Source organism: Phoca vitulina, unplaced genomic scaffold (assembly GCF_004348235.1).
Source record: "Phoca vitulina isolate PV1807 unplaced genomic scaffold, GSC_HSeal_1.0 scaffold41, whole genome shotgun sequence".
Lineage (NCBI taxonomy): Eukaryota > Metazoa > Chordata > Mammalia > Carnivora > Phocidae > Phoca > Phoca vitulina.
Genome location: NW_022589744.1, coordinates 15,078,323 through 15,092,914, shown reverse-complemented (window position 1 = coordinate 15,092,914; position 14,592 = coordinate 15,078,323). Strand labels below are relative to the sequence as shown.

At 61.6% G+C, this 14,592-nt stretch overlaps 1 protein-coding gene across 1 annotated transcript; it reads left to right on the top strand.

Moving 5' to 3' along the window:
- Positions 1–4,981: 4,981 nt before the first annotated feature.
- Positions 4,982–14,290, top strand: NPTX1 (neuronal pentraxin 1). Its single transcript, XM_032429646.1, has 5 exons — positions 4,982–5,484; positions 5,768–5,975; positions 8,060–8,304; positions 9,492–9,671; positions 10,426–14,290. The coding sequence occupies exons 1-5, from the start codon at positions 5,041–5,043 to the stop codon at positions 10,645–10,647; spliced, it is 1,299 nt and encodes a 432-aa protein (XP_032285537.1). The 5' UTR covers positions 4,982–5,040; the 3' UTR covers positions 10,648–14,290.
- Positions 14,291–14,592: the final 302 nt, after the last annotated feature.

Sequence of the window (14,592 nt, the reverse complement as noted above, 5' to 3'; positions counted from 1 at the left end):
GCCGTCCACACCTCCTCCTGACCCCTGCTTTGCACTTCACTCTTCAAAGATGAAAGGCGCCCCCTCCCTCCAGGGCGTGCCCCATCACCCCCAGCACAGGCCATGCTAGCCCTCACCCCCCTCAGGTGTCACCTCCTCAGGAGGCCTTCCTGACTGCTGAACCCCAACCCACCCAAATGCCTTGCCTTGGGGTGTCTCTTGTCCCCATGGCACTCGCCTGCCACCCTGAAGCTGCATTTACAGCCGTGTTGCCCGGGAGACGGACGGAGTGCTCTCTGGGACGGAGAAGGCTGCTTCATTCCTCTCTAGCCCCGGCACCCAGCATGCCCCTCCGTCAATGTTCTGGAAATATTTGCTGAACTGAGAGCAAACTTGATGAATATTTACACTGTACTACATGCCCACGATTCCGCCTGGCACCAGAAACTCCTGCTCGGAGAAAAGTGAGACGACTCTTCCCAAGAAGGGCTCACATTCGTGCCTATAAAGCTCCCCTTTATTGGGGTCAGCCACCCCTGCCCCCGTGTCGGGCTCCAGGGCAGGGCAGGGCAGGGAGGGAGACCACCCAGAGCTCGGTCCCTGCGAGCCTGGGCCAGCCCGGAGGAGGGAAGGGCTGGCTGTGGGGAAACCCCCGCTGGAAACAGGGGGCCTGGGGGCCTGCAGGGGCGCCGCTGGCCCAGCCTAACAGCGGCCGACTGTGACCGGGGAGGCCCTGCCGTGGTCGCTGCCGGTTTAGTAGTGTCTGCCCAATGGACGTGAATTTGTGAACCCTGTGGAACCCAGGGGGCCACATCTCCTCCAAGGATGGCAGGCGAGAAGCCCCTCAGCCCGGGGTCTGTGGACGGGCCCGATGGGCCTCCGCCGCTCGGTGTGGGCAGGCTGGGCCTCCATTCCCCCCACGCTGCTTCTCCGCCATCCAGTCTCCTCTCTCAGAGAGCTCCTGCCCTTGCCGGCCGGGGCTCCCGTGCTCAGTGCCGAGAGAGCAGGGCTGGGAGGGAGGCCATGGCTTGTCCCTCGGCTCTGCCTCCACTGGACGTGTGTGTGGTCTTGAACTTCTCTGGGCCTCCCTCGGTTTCCTCATCTGTCCAGTGAGGACGGTTGCCTGGCCATGCCTTACAGGAAAATGAATGAATGTGGACAGAGGGCTTTGCAAAGGGAGAGTTTCTTGTTTATAAGGCAGCATTATTATTGTGCAGGTGCCCAAGAAGAGGGCGGAAGGGACCGCTTGGGTAAGGCCCCTCCCCCAGCAGAGCTGGGCAGCAGGAACCTGTCCCCGTCACACCAGAGTGGGTAGGTGGGGTCTGTCAGCAAAGCCACCCCACGGAGGCCCCCCGGGGCTTGCTGCTCTCAGAGCTGCCCCATGCCCCACCCCTCGAGCCCAGAATCATCTCACGGGGCAAAGAGGGGATCACATGGCCTGGCTCTGTTCTGAGGGTCCGGCTGCCAGAGGTCCTGTTGATCCTCACCTGGTGACAGCAGAAGCCCACCTCCTCTGCTCTGGGGACACCCTATGGGCACCACGCATCCCTATACCTCACGCGAGGCGTGTAACCACAAACAAAAAAGTGCACAAATCACATCTGGACAGCCCACTGCATTGTCACAAAGTAAGCTGCTCCGAGAAACAGCACCCAGATCAAGACACAGAACATGGCCAGCATCACGGGGGCTGTTGAAAACACAGAACCAAAACCAAAACACAACTTGGGAGCATTGCAGGAAGTGTCCCCCACATATCTGAGATGCCAGCCCTGTTACTGCAAAGCGTCCTCCCATCCTAGCCAAGTTGCCAGCTCACCCAGCAGGGGCCTGCGGCATGTGCTCCGGAGCACCACAGACCCCACAGAGCCCACCTGTGTTCCAGAGCCGGCTCATGAGGACTCCTGCCTTCTTTTCCCAGACGGGAGTCCCACAGCTCAGCCCACCCTGCCCCTCTGCTCCCCAACCCGCCCACTTCACGGGTGGCTATTTAAAAGGCAGGGTGGACTGCTGGCCAGGCTCAGAGTCAAGGGGTGGGTGGGTCATGTGTCCCTGTCTGGTGTTGTCCTAACTCTTCCCAGAACCTTCTGAGGACCCCCTCAGCACCCACCCAGCGGCCCGCTCCTGCCCACCCCTAGGGGAGCTTTTCACGCTCAGGGGAAGGTTCTAGACCAGTTCATGGCCTTGGTCTGGAGAGAGGACAGATGCAGGAGACAACACAGGTGAGTCAGTGTCCTGGGCATAGCACCAGGCTCCGACTCGGCCACACTTCCCACCAGCCCTCTTTGCCCTGCCTACCCTCAGAAGGCCTGTCCACCCACTTCCACCAGGGGTGTGCACAGCCGGCTGGCACCAGCTGATTGCTATGTGTTCAGGAGTTTGCAAGTGGACTGTTAAACACAGCCATCATTAAAATTTAAATTACACAAACTTAAAATTAAATAAACTATATTAAGAATAAAGGTAATACTCAGAACTCATCAATTTCTAATTATTTTTATTACATGTTACTATTATCTATGCTTGTGAGGTTACTTACACCTATTGCACACTTACGGTGGGAATGCCTGGAATTGTGGGGGACTGTCTGTCTTCCGGGCTCCCTGCCATCCCCGCCCTCTGTGCCTCTGGGCTCTTACACCCAGGCCAGGCGGAAAGGAGCCCCTGCATCCCGGACCTTCCCACCAGCTAGCTGGGCAGCTTGCGGGTTCCTTCTCGGAGGGTTTTTGTTTTCCCTAGCCCCAGAGCTCTTAGCTACCTCTGAGCACTGGGGAGGAGGAGGAAGCCGCAGACACGACCAGGTCTGAATCCTCCCCTGCCCAGGATCTCGGGCCCGGTTAAGTGGATTGAAAGAAGGCAGAGCGATGCGGCAGCAGGGCCCTCCACCTACCTGTCGGAGCCCTGCCCCGCGGGTGCGCCGGGGTCCCGCATAGCGCCTTCTGGCGGACGCAGCGCTCCAGAAATCGCCCGGGCGGAAGGGCCCGGCCCTTGACCGCGGTCTCCTCCCCGCCCTCAGAGCACCACACTTCCCTCCCGCTGCCCCAGACACTGCCCCAGGGCCCGTCCTCCCCACCTGAGGCCCGCTACTCCATTCCCTGCGGGACGGCGCCCCTCAGTGCCACGTGCCCGGGTCCCCTCTCCTGGTGCTGAAAGCCCGGGTCCCCGTCGTGGGCGCGCCTCAGGACGCAAGGCCGCGCCGAGGGATCCCGCTCCGTGCGCGCAGCCTGCCCGGGGCCCCGCGGGGCGCTTCTCCCGCTCCCACGCGCCCTCCCTCTCGGCCCTGGACAGCCTCGCCCCCGGGCCCCCGCGCGGGGAGGTCCTCCCGAATCGCCTTCTAGCCTGGGGGAAGCCGGGCGCAAACCCGCGGGGGCACCGGGGGCCAGCACCCTCCCGCAGCCCGGGCGCCGAGGCGCATAGCGCGCACAGCCCGGGGGGCCGCGGGGCTCGGAGCCCAGGACTGCCGCGTGCAGCCCGCGGGGTCCCTCTGGCGCCGGGAAGCGGAGGCCGAAGGACGCGCGGGCTCCGGGAAGGTTCAGGGCTGAGGCGCCCAAAGAACGCCGGCGGTGGGGCGCCCGGGGGCACGGGTGGGGGACGCGACCGCCGAGAGAGACGGAGGAGACCGGAGTTTCTCAAAAAAAGCCGGCTGCGCCTCGCACCCGCGGGGCGGCAGCCCAGCCCCCGCACCCTGCAGCTGCCTGTGGGTCCCTCGGGCTGGGGATCCGCCAGCGCAGCGCCCGACTTGGGGGGGAGGGTCTGGGGCGTCAGCGCGGCCTCCCGGACCGCGGCTCTAGCCCGGGCTCCTGCTGTCACCTGGAGCCCGAGCTCGGAACTCTGACCGCCTGGGGCGCGCCAGCGGCTCGGGTCTGTCCAGAGCCCGGAACCGGGCGTCCCAACCCGGACGGGAATCTGGGAGCCTCGCCTCGCGGCGCGCGCTACTCAGACAACAGGTGCGGGGTGGGGGCGGGGGGCCAGGGGTGACTATGAGTAAAGTGCCACCGTGTGGGGAGCTGCACACGGGGGACGACCCCGCCGAGGGCCGGGACCCCTCCCCACTTGCCATGGGCGGAGAAGTGGGCCGAGCTGGGGCTCATGGAATCCAGAAAGCCCAAGGCGCACACGGACACAGACGGCTCAGCGCCTCCCCCGGGGCTGCAGGGAGCGTCCAGCCCGGCGGCGCCGTCTGCCCGGAATCGGACCGGCTCCGCTGGCAGGAAAGGCTCCATCCGAGAAGTGCCCGCCCGCCCTGCCGGCTCGGGCGGGGAGCGGTGCTGCCATTCCCCCGGGACCTAGCCGGGTCCCCAAAGCCCCGGGTCTGTGGGAGGGAGGCAGGGGAGCCAGGAATGAGGTCGTGGAGAAGTCCTCAGACCCAGGGTGTAGACCGGCATTTCAACCCCACACGGGCATCTAAGCACCGTGCGGCAGCCCCGCGACCCCCTCTCTGGACTCAGCGGCGGTGCGAGGCTCCGCTCCCCAGCGCTCCTCACCCGGTACACGAGTGTAGACGATTTGAGTCCTTGGGGACCCGGTCCGGCCTTGAACGCCCCCCGCCCGGGCCCCGAGGGTGTTCTGTGGGGCCAAGCGAGCTGAACCGAATTCTGTCTCCCCAGCCGGCCGCGGCCTCCCACCCGCCCGCAGCCCCGTCGGAAATTTGGGGACATCATGCAGGTGGCCCATCCTATAGTCGCAGCCCGCCCCCCCCCCCCCCCGCGGCTCTCGGAGCCTTTGGGGAAGCGAGGCCAGCTCGGCGTGGGGGCGGGGGGAGAGACCGGAGGAGGCGGCCCCCACGCGCTCCCGAACGACCCCCGCCCCGCGCCGCGGGCCGGGCCGCAGACAATTAAAGCGGGATTCCTCCCCCGCTGACGTCGGCAGCGCCGAGGCCCCTCCCGCGGCGGCATAAAAGGCGCGGGCTCCGCAGCGCGGGCGGCAGTGAGGGCCGGGCAGCGCGGCTGTGCGGACTGCGCGGCCGAGCAGCGCGGCGCCCAGAGCGCGGGCCGCCCGCCGAGCCCCGCCGAGCCGAGCCCCAGGAGCCGGGCCGGAGCGCCGCTCCCAGCGCCCGCAGCCATGCCGGCCGGCCGTGCCGCGCGCACCTGTGCGCTGCTCGCCCTTTGCCTCCTGGGCAGCGCGGCCCAGGATTTCGGGCCGACGCGCTTCATCTGCACCTCGGTGCCCGTGGACGCCGACATGTGCGCCGCGTCCGTGGCCGCCGGCGGCGCCGAGGAGCTCCGGAGCAACGTGCTGCAGCTCCGCGAGACCGTGCTGCAGCAGAAGGAGACCATCCTGAGCCAGAAGGAGACCATTCGCGAGCTGACCACCAAGCTGGGCCGCTGCGAGAGCCAGAGCACGCTGGACGCGGGCGCCGGCGAGGCCCGGGCCGGCGGTGGCCGCAAGCAGCCCGGCTCGGGCAAGAACACCATGGGCGACCTGTCCCGGACGCCGGCCGCCGAGACGCTCAGCCAACTCGGGCAAACTTTGCAGTCGCTCAAAACCCGCCTGGAGAACCTCGAGGTCCGCGCGCGCACCGCGGTTCCCCCTCCGGCTCGTGCGCCCCTCTGCCCTGCCCCACCCCCACTCCCGACCCGGCCCCACACCCACACCCCCGCCTCGGCCGGGCGCTGATGCCCGACCGGGGCTGCCCGGAGCCTGCGGGGCCCAGCAGACGGCCATTCGTCCGAGCTCCCCGCCAGGCCGCCCCCGCATTCGCCCTGAGGGGACCGCGCCGCGGGCCTCCCAGCACGTCCCCGCTCCGCGCGTAACCGTGTGGTTTCCCCCCCGCCCTTGCACCCCGCAGCAGTACAGCCGGCTCAATTCCTCCAGCCAGACCAACAGCCTCAAAGATCTGCTGCAAAGCAAGCTCGATGACCTGGAGAGGCAGGTGCTGTCTCGGGTGAACACTCTGGAGGAGGGCAAGGGTGGCCCCAAGAACGACACGGAGGAGAGGGTCAAGATCGAGAGCGCCCTGACCTCCCTGCACCAGCGGATCAGCGAGCTGGAGAAAGGTAACGGGCCGGGATGGGGGGGGCGTGGGGGGGGGCCTCATGCTGCCTGCGAGGCTCCCTGGGCCAGCGGGACCCTGCCTCACCTCCCGGCTTCCTGAATAGCTCCGCTCCAGGCTGTAAAAGCCTGAAGCTCCTCCACCCCTCCAGCCCCTTCCGGCTTCCTGAATCCCTGCCCTGGGTTTTGGGGTTTCCAGTCGGTGTTTCTGATAGGGCTGGGGCCCCCTGGGCTGGGAACATATGGAGGGAGGGGAAGCAGAGCCAGGAAGGGATTGATTGGTGTCGGCTGCACCCCCCCAACACACACACACTGGAAGGATTTTTCCAAGTCTGATTTCTTTAATCTTCAGTAAGTTTGCACCGTAGCTGTGTCGTTCCCAAGCCCTCCCTGGTAAGAAAGACTGGCTCTAGCCAGTCCCCATCCCCAGCAGGGCATGGGGTGCAGGCTGGGGATGGTCCATTTTCTGCCACCTCCATGGCACCCCTGCTGTCCTCTGGGGATCTCAGGGTTACCCCCTTCAGGTGAGCCCCCTCCCTGTGGTTTTATTTTCTGAATGACTCAAGCCCTGGCATCTTGCATGTCCTGTGGTTCCTGGGTCACCAACTCTGGCCAGCCCCACCTGCACTCCGGGGCTCACAGATGAGCTGGGCTCAGGCTTGAAGTCACAGAAATCAAACAAGGTTGTAAAAGTGGGGGGGTTCCTGGGCTTGGAGCAGGGCCACGTGACCCTTCTTGGACCACAAAATGTGCCGGATGGATTTAAACAGTGCCATCTTAAGGCACGTTATGTAACTGAAAAACAGATCAGGGGAAGGGATGGGGGAGGGAGGGGGGAGGAAAGGGGGGGGGGGTTGGGGGGGGGGGGGGGGATGAAAAACATCCCCTAGAGAGGTCAGGGGCTGGATCTACTCCAAGGCGTGCATGGGGGTGAGGGCGGGAATACAAGTCCAAGATGGTTGGGGGGAGCACTGAGGGGGCCAGGCCTGCTGTTCCCTGATACCTGAATGGATGGGGGGTTGCTGGCCCAGCAGGATGCCTTTTAGAAATAATTCTCGGCCTGGGGGCCTGTTTCCTTCTGGACTCCTGGCAAGCCCCGAGCACACCCAGGAGCTTGCAGGTGTGTGTCTTCCTGGCTCTGGGCCCGGTGCCTGTGCCCACTGCTGGGTTGGAATGTTTTGCCTGGAGTCGGTCACACCCTAGCCAGGGCCACAGCTACAGTGCGTGTGGGCTGAGAGGGGGCAGACAAGCATTCGCCAAGACATCTTTGGCAGGCAGGGAGCTGGTGGCTGTTGTGTAAAGGGAGGCTGTCAGGCCAGGAGCCCGATTTTTCAGGAAACACAGAGGAAGCTCTCCCTGAGAATGAGTGACATAGTCCTCAAAGCAGTCACCTTAGGGGGGCCCTGGCTCCAGGGATGACTCCCCACCCCCTGCTGTCCTACCCTCTCAGCAGGGCTCCAAGCAGAGTTGCTAGAAGAGCCTCAGAAGAGCATCTTTCCTGCCTGTGGGGTAGATAGGATTCTGGAAATAGCCAGAGTCCTCAGGGCTCATTGATTGGGTCAGAAGAGTGACCAGGGACTGCAGCATGTCCCGTCCTCGAGGGGAGTGAGCTGGGCACCGGGGGCCTGCTTGTCTTGGGTGGGAATCCGAGAGGAGTATTTGTGAACTGTATCCAGGAATCAGGTCTGCTGAAGGGGCTGCTCTGGGGGGCAGCTAGCCTCTTTGGGGCTGGAGGAGACCTCCCTCTGTGGCCACACCACCAAGGGCCGGTTTATCTGGTGTGCACTGACCCATTCTCTGCCCAGGCCCACCACGGTCCCCCCACCCCCATCCCAGCCTCCCCAGGGGCAAGATGTGGGAGCCTGAGCAGTGAGGGCAGAGAACGTGGGTCAGCTCTTTTTTTCTGGCCCTGTGCCCTGGGCAGGGCAAAGCACTTGACCCCGCTGGGCCTCCCTCTCAGCAACTATAAAATGGAGATAAGTCTGCTCCTCGGCTTCCCAGAGCTAGAGGGCGGGTAAGGGGGGAGCATGTTTCCGACTGGGACCAGGGCTTTGAGGTGCAGATGAGGACTGTGTCTTGTCCTTCCCAGGTCAGAAGGACAACCGTCCCGGAGACAAGTTCCAGCTCACGTTCCCGCTGCGGACCAACTACATGTACGCCAAGGTGAAGAAGAGCCTGCCGGAGATGTACGCCTTCACAGTGTGCATGTGGCTCAAGTCCAGCGCTGCCCCTGGGGTGGGCACGCCCTTCTCCTATGCCGTGCCGGGCCAGGCTAACGAGCTGGTTCTCATCGAGTGGGGCAACAATCCCATGGAGATCCTCATCAACGACAAGGTAGAGCCCCCAGCCCTCTGGACTCGTAGGACAGCATAGTGAGGCCCCCCAGGCCCCCTCCCCCCGGCCCTGGGGCAGATCTGCAGCTACAGATGCTGCTATGCCCCCCGCACAGAAGGGCCCGTCAGGCAGGACTGGGGGGAAGTGAAGGGGAAGACGGGGAGGAGGGGCGCCCTTGCCCACACTCCCTGCACGGTGTGAAGCTGGAACTTTCCCAGACAGAGGCCTCCCAGGGTGGGGGTTGGCACAGGATGATCCAGAGGGTGCTGCATCCCTCCGATCGAACCCCTGCTCCTCCTCCCCTAGCTCGCCTCCGAACTGGCTTTGTTCCTGTATGTGGAGGACCGCAGATGCGCTAGGGGTGGTGAAGGTACCCCAGAGATTCTGCCAGAGTCCAAGTCTATCCTGCTCAACCCCTCACCCCTGGGAGGAGGCCAGATGTGCATGAGCCCCTGGAGGGCGCAGCCTCTTCCCTCCCGGGAGCCTTTTCCGAAGCTGTGAAATGAGCTGCCGGCCTTCCGCTCCCTGGTGTCTGTGGCAGCACTGGTAGTGAATATCTCAAACCCAGGCTGGGAATTGGAATCCAGGCCCCTGCTGTTGAGGCCTGGACCAGAAAGGGTGGTTCCTTTCTGGGCTCCATGTCCCCAAGTTAAAGGGTGTGCGGGTCCTTTTGTCTGCCGCACCATCCACCGCACCCCCCCGAATGCTAGAGAGGAAGGGGAGTCCCAGGCTGGAGGCTGGCCTGAGTCTGAATCTCTGCAGAGACCGTGCGGGTGTAGACCCCGCAGATCTGGCAATTACTGTGTTGGAGGCGAGCAGAGAGGCCCAGACCGCAGCAGTGAGCTGAGACCCCAGCGGTGGGACTCTCCCTCCCAGGGCTGGTTTTGTAGACCAGCAGAGTGGGAGGCGGCTGAGGAGGGGTGAGGACATTGTACATTCAGATCGATCTTAGGGGCCCCTTGACAAATTGTCACATTTCCTATGTGACTCCATGATCCATCGATGGATGGGGCTGGCGGACAATGAGGTCACAGGGGCAGGTGCTGAGAGAATTCAGTAATGGCTCTTGGTATTTATTTTAAACGTCGTGATCAGAAGAGTAACGGCTGACGTGGTGAGTAGCGATGATCACTGATCTGCGTTGTGCCCCGTACCCGTCACGTCATGTGTGTCCTCCTCCTTCCCAGGTGGCCAAGCTGCCCTTTGTGATCAATGACGGCCAGTGGCACCACATCTGCGTCACCTGGACCACCCGGGACGGGGTCTGGGAAGCCTACCAGGATGGCACCCAGGGTGGCAACGGCGAGAACCTGGCACCCTATCACCCCATCAAGCCGCAGGGGGTGCTGGTGCTGGGCCAGGAGCAGGTACTGGCCTGGGGGCCGGCAGGGGTGCTGGCTGTAGGGGGAGGAGCCCCAGAACCAGAGGAAGGAGAACCAGGGTGGGTGACCAGGAGCAAGGGGGAGCAAGGAGGGAGCGGGTCGGAGGGGGATGTGGTCCCCACATTCCCAGAAGGAGCCAAGGGAAGCAGGTTCTAGCAGTTTGGGCTAGGTTCCTGCACAAGTGGGAGTGGGCTTTGGTCCCAATGTTCGGGGGCTGCAACGACACTTTCTTTGGCACGGGAAGGCCAGTCTGCCTTTAGTGATGCATAATTTATTTCCTGGAAGTGGTTTGTCTCCCATTGGGCACCCAGAGGGAAGCATAGGTGGGAGGGTCCCAGACCTTCTGTTCCCGTTGGGCTCGGCAAAGAGTGACATCTGAGCTCGTCCCGGCAGGGAGAGCAGCAGCGGCTCCCCCAAGGCCCTGCTCTCATGGTGGTGCATGGCCCCAGCTGACCCCCTCACTGGCCGAGGGACAGGCCGCACGTCAGGCAGATTCCAGGTGTCCCCGGGAGATGCTCTGCATCCAGGACAGAGGTGGCCAGTAGTGGCCCTTTTCCTGGGCTCCCCATGGGAGGGGGACCAGTGCATAGCTGAAGACCCAGAGACAGGACATGAAAGGGTACTACGAGGTGGATGTGAGAGCCCCTGATGGGGCAGACACGGACACGTGCCCCCTTCGAGAGCCCCCCCCCCCGCCCCTACAGCCCCCTCCACCCTCACCCTCTGCTTTTCTCTGAAGGACACCCTGGGTGGCGGGTTCGACGCCACCCAAGCGTTCGTGGGAGAGCTGGCCCACTTCAACATCTGGGACCGCAAGCTGACCCCTGGGGAGGTATACAACCTGGCCACCTGCAGCGCCAAGGCCCTTTCTGGCAACGTCATTGCCTGGGCCGAGTCCCACATCGAGATCTACGGGGGAGCTACCAAGTGGACATTCGAAGCCTGTCGCCAGATCAACTGAGGCTCCTGCCGCCGAGCCTCCCGCCCCCCGGGCCTGCCAGCCCGCCTCCCCCCTGCTTGTGCGGTGATGACCCTCTCGTGTCTTCTTCTCTCCCTCTCCCCAGGAGTGACTCAAGGCCCTCACCCGCGCACGCGCACGCACATGCACACAGCCCAGGCTACCCTCCTGCCCAGGAGGAGGCCCCGCTTCCCTGGAGGAGCCCGCGCCTGGTCTCAGGCCTGCCCCGCTCGCGCTCCCCCTCGGCTGCAGCTGCGACATGGGGCCAGGCAGACGTAGGTGAGGATGTGTGTGTGGGGGCGAGTGTGTCTCTGGGGGGAGGCACTTTCTTTCAGAATGAGCTGTCTCCTTTCCTTCTTCCTCCGTGGTGTTGGGAAATCTTGTGACTGGTCGAATGTCTGTACTTGCCAACTCTGTGAGCTGCCCGCAGGCCTCGGGGCTGCGCGGCTTCCTCCGCACGCGCGTCTGTCTTTGCAAACCTTTTCCAGAGCCACCTCTCTCTCTACCGGGAAAATAAATGTCTTGTAGCAGTTGGTTTGAGGTCGGGGGTCCTCTCCACAGAGAGTTTCTCTTTCGTAGTAGGAGCGGATTCTCTCCGACTGTGCCCTGGGATGGCACCTTGTCCTCCCCAGTGGTGAGACAGGGAGAGGCTGCCGGGGGGCAGGGGGGGTGCGGCTGGCCTCAGGAAGTGGGCAGTCCCCACCCAGTGCCCAGGCAGCGCCCCTGCGGGTAGCATCTGAGGACAGTGCTGGGCCTGGGAAGCTGGTTTGCATGCCCAGCTCTCTGGCTTTGGCCCAGGACTGGGTCTCCAGCCCACAGTCTTGCACCCTTTCAAGGGTGGGCTCCATCCCTCCCTTTCGGCTGCCCACTAGTGCCCCTGAGAGGGGGGCTGTCCCCCCCCCAGCCCAGGAAGCCAGGCTTTCCCGGCCCTCCCTTTTGAACTCTGCAGTGGAGACCAGAGGCATCCATGGGTCAGCTCGACAGGGGACCTTTTAGACAAGGAAACCCACATTCTGATTGAGACCCAGCCAGTTAGGACCAGTGACACTGAAACTGGACCAGTGGATGAGAAGGTCCGAGCTAATTTTGACAGCCATATTCCTCCCACGCTCCCAGGCCCAGGTCAGCTGGCCGTGGTGAGTCCTCCACGGGGGCGGGGCCTCGGGAGGCCTCCCACGCGGAACTCCCCAGCCAGCGCTGGGGCCTGAAACCCACTCCCCCTTCTTTACAGGGCTCCAGTCCTGCAGCAGCCCCCAACCTGTCACCAGCTGGTGACACTGAGACACGACTAGTGTCCAGAACCTTGAACTTTATTTTCCCCCATGAGAAGCACCCATACATTTCCTTCTAGTCCTTCCGAGGCAAGGGGAAATGTGTGTGTGTGTGCGCGCGCGTGCGTGTGTGTTCCTGTGTGTGCATGTGTGTTGAGAGAGAGAGAGAGAGAGGAAGTGCACGAAGACGGGCCGTGCCCCAGGTGGGCTCCCTGCTCTGTCGTACCATCTGGGGGTCGCACGCCTTGAGGGCACCCTGGACTCTGTCACCAGGAGTCTAATTAGCAAAAGGCTGGCAAGTCTTTCTAGAAATTCTACCACACTGCCTGGCTCATCTACAGCTGCAGACATTTCTTTGGGAGGAGCAGGTGTCCCCGTCTTCTGTTCCTTCCAGGGGCACCTGTCTCCTCACACACAGGTCCCTGTTGCGTCGGAAACCTAGTGCATCTGTGTGCGTCTGTGTTGGTGTCTCTGTGTTAGTGTCCACGTGGGTGTGTGCACAGTACCCGGTCACCGTCCTGTGACGCATCGCTCTTGCTCAGAGGGTGCGGGCCGGGCGCCGCGCTGCGTGTTGTGGTTCAACAGTGGCTTTTTCTGAGACCCTTGTGCTTCGTCAAAGCCCGTCGGGTTGTGGCATCTTTGGATCTGCAGGGATCTTCTCTGTTTGCATGTTCCTCAGGGTGGCGCGTCCCTTGCTCCCTCGGTCTGATGTGTGCCCCCTGCCTGCATGAACTTCTGGTTCCGTGTCGTGTGCCCAGTGCCACCCATTGTCCTGTGACCATCCGCGTCGCTACCGAAAATGGCTGGAGAAGCAAGCCAAGGGTGTCGGGGGAGGTCAAGGGAGGGATCAGTCTCCCTCTCCCTCCTCCCCACTCCCCAAACACACCACGAAGTATTTTTCACATGTAGGTTGACAAGGAGCCTAAACAAAGCCCATGATTGGGACAGAGCGAGAGCTTGGAATCACCCCTCTAGACCAGGTCGGCCCCACCCCTCACTTCAGCCCCCTCGCGGCTTTTGCTTAGGCGAGGCCCGCAGGGGGCTGGGTGCTCTCCTGCCAGCACCCCACACCAGCCCCTGCCGATCTAGCGGACCCCAGACCACCCTCCGCCCCAGGCGGCCGTGGTGGGAGCTGTCCGTTCAGGACCACAAGCCATCCTCTGCCCTAGCTAGAGACGGGCAGAGCATACCCCAGACGCTTATGCCTCTGTCCCTTTGGCCTCCTGCCCTGTTCACCTTCCTGGCCCTCCCCTGATGCCCCCGCAGTGCCAGGGACAGAAGCTGACATTCGGCTCCCTTCCCGCCCCTAGCTGGAGCCTGTGCCAAGCCCTTGACTCCCTCACTGTGTTAACACTTGGCACTCTGCCGGCCCCAAGGAAGGTCGATGACACAGCCACAAATCTAATCCACGTAGTCTCCCATCTCCTCCTTAATCTGATCGACGCTCCCTCTTGCACTGAATAACACATGCCTATCTCAGGTAAGCCGTTTTATAAAATAAGAAGACACACAGCACTGCTGAGGCGGTGTTAGCTCTTGCTGAGCTGGTGTCCCACAGCTCCCTGGGTGTCCGAGGTGGGGGAGCTGCTGACGGAGGCTCTCCGGGCCCTTGGGGCTTAGGTCCCACTGGAATCGTAAGCCTTCTTGCTTTTGATAACACAGTATTATTTCTCTTACTGTAGAAGAAAAAGTTTATTACCAAACAAGAGTATTTTTATGAAAGAAAAGGACAAACCTATAAAATTAAATCAACCTCTATCTCCCTGGAAAATACTTTCAGGCTCCGCCAAAACGTAGGACTGAAAGCGTGTATTTTGGAAGAAAGAGATACATTTTGTATGCTTTCTTTTCCTTTTGTAGATTCCCAGTTTATTTTCTAAGACTGCAAAGATCACTCTGTCACCAGCCCTGGGACCTGAGACCAAGGGGGTGTCTTGTGGGCATGAGGTTCAGTCGTTCCAATGAGCTCCAAAGAGGGCCACTTGTGCTCAAAGGTGTTGGGGGCCAGGGTGCGAACTGGCCACTTACGGTGGACCCTTCGCCTCGGAGCTGACTTAAGTCAAGGACTTGATGATCAGTTCCAATCCTGGTAGGAAGAGCTAGGGTTACGTGTTGGTAACACAAAGAGGATAATATCCTTTATACTCTCATGACAACCAAAATGTGGCTTGACACAGCCGTGGTTTCATCTCTTAAAACACAGTGTGTAAATTTATTCAACTAGTGATGGGAAATGTGTCACTTCCATGCACAGTGGACTTAAGTGCAATTTGTTGAAGGGGAATAAGTCATTGAGGAGAAAAAAAAAAGCCCAATACTTAGAGTCCCAATTTTGTCTTATTTGCCAAAAAAAAAAAAAAAAAAAAAAAAAAAAATCCAACAAAGCAAACCCCCTCTGGTTGATATTGTTATAATGTATATATTGTATAATATGAAAGAGAATCGATGTATCTTACTTTTTCATTATTTGCTAACCAAAGCTGTACATTTTTCATATGATCTGCAGCCTTTTGGGTATCAAATGGGTCAAAACCATGGGACCTGCCACCTCCCATCAGCAATTCTGGAAATGCACTATTTCTACTGGTATTGCTTTTTTTTTCATTTTCTTGCTGAAACGACATGAATTGTTGAGTTTATTTTTACACAGTAAAGAGTGAAGAAAGACGGTGGTCTG

What these genes read in the sequence shown, in the direction of transcription:
- NPTX1 (XM_032429646.1), top strand. Translation starts at nt 5,041, where the DNA reads ATGCCGGCCGGCCGTGCCGCGCGCACCTGTGCGCTGCTCGCCCTTTGC. An exon ending in GATCAGCGAGCTGGAGAAAG is followed by an intron (nt 5,976 to 8,059) that starts GTAACGGGCCGG and finishes TGTCCTTCCCAG; the next exon opens with GTCAGAAGGACAACCGTCCC. An exon ending in TGGTGCTGGGCCAGGAGCAG is followed by an intron (nt 9,672 to 10,425) that starts GTACTGGCCTGG and finishes TTTTCTCTGAAG; the next exon opens with GACACCCTGGGTGGCGGGTT.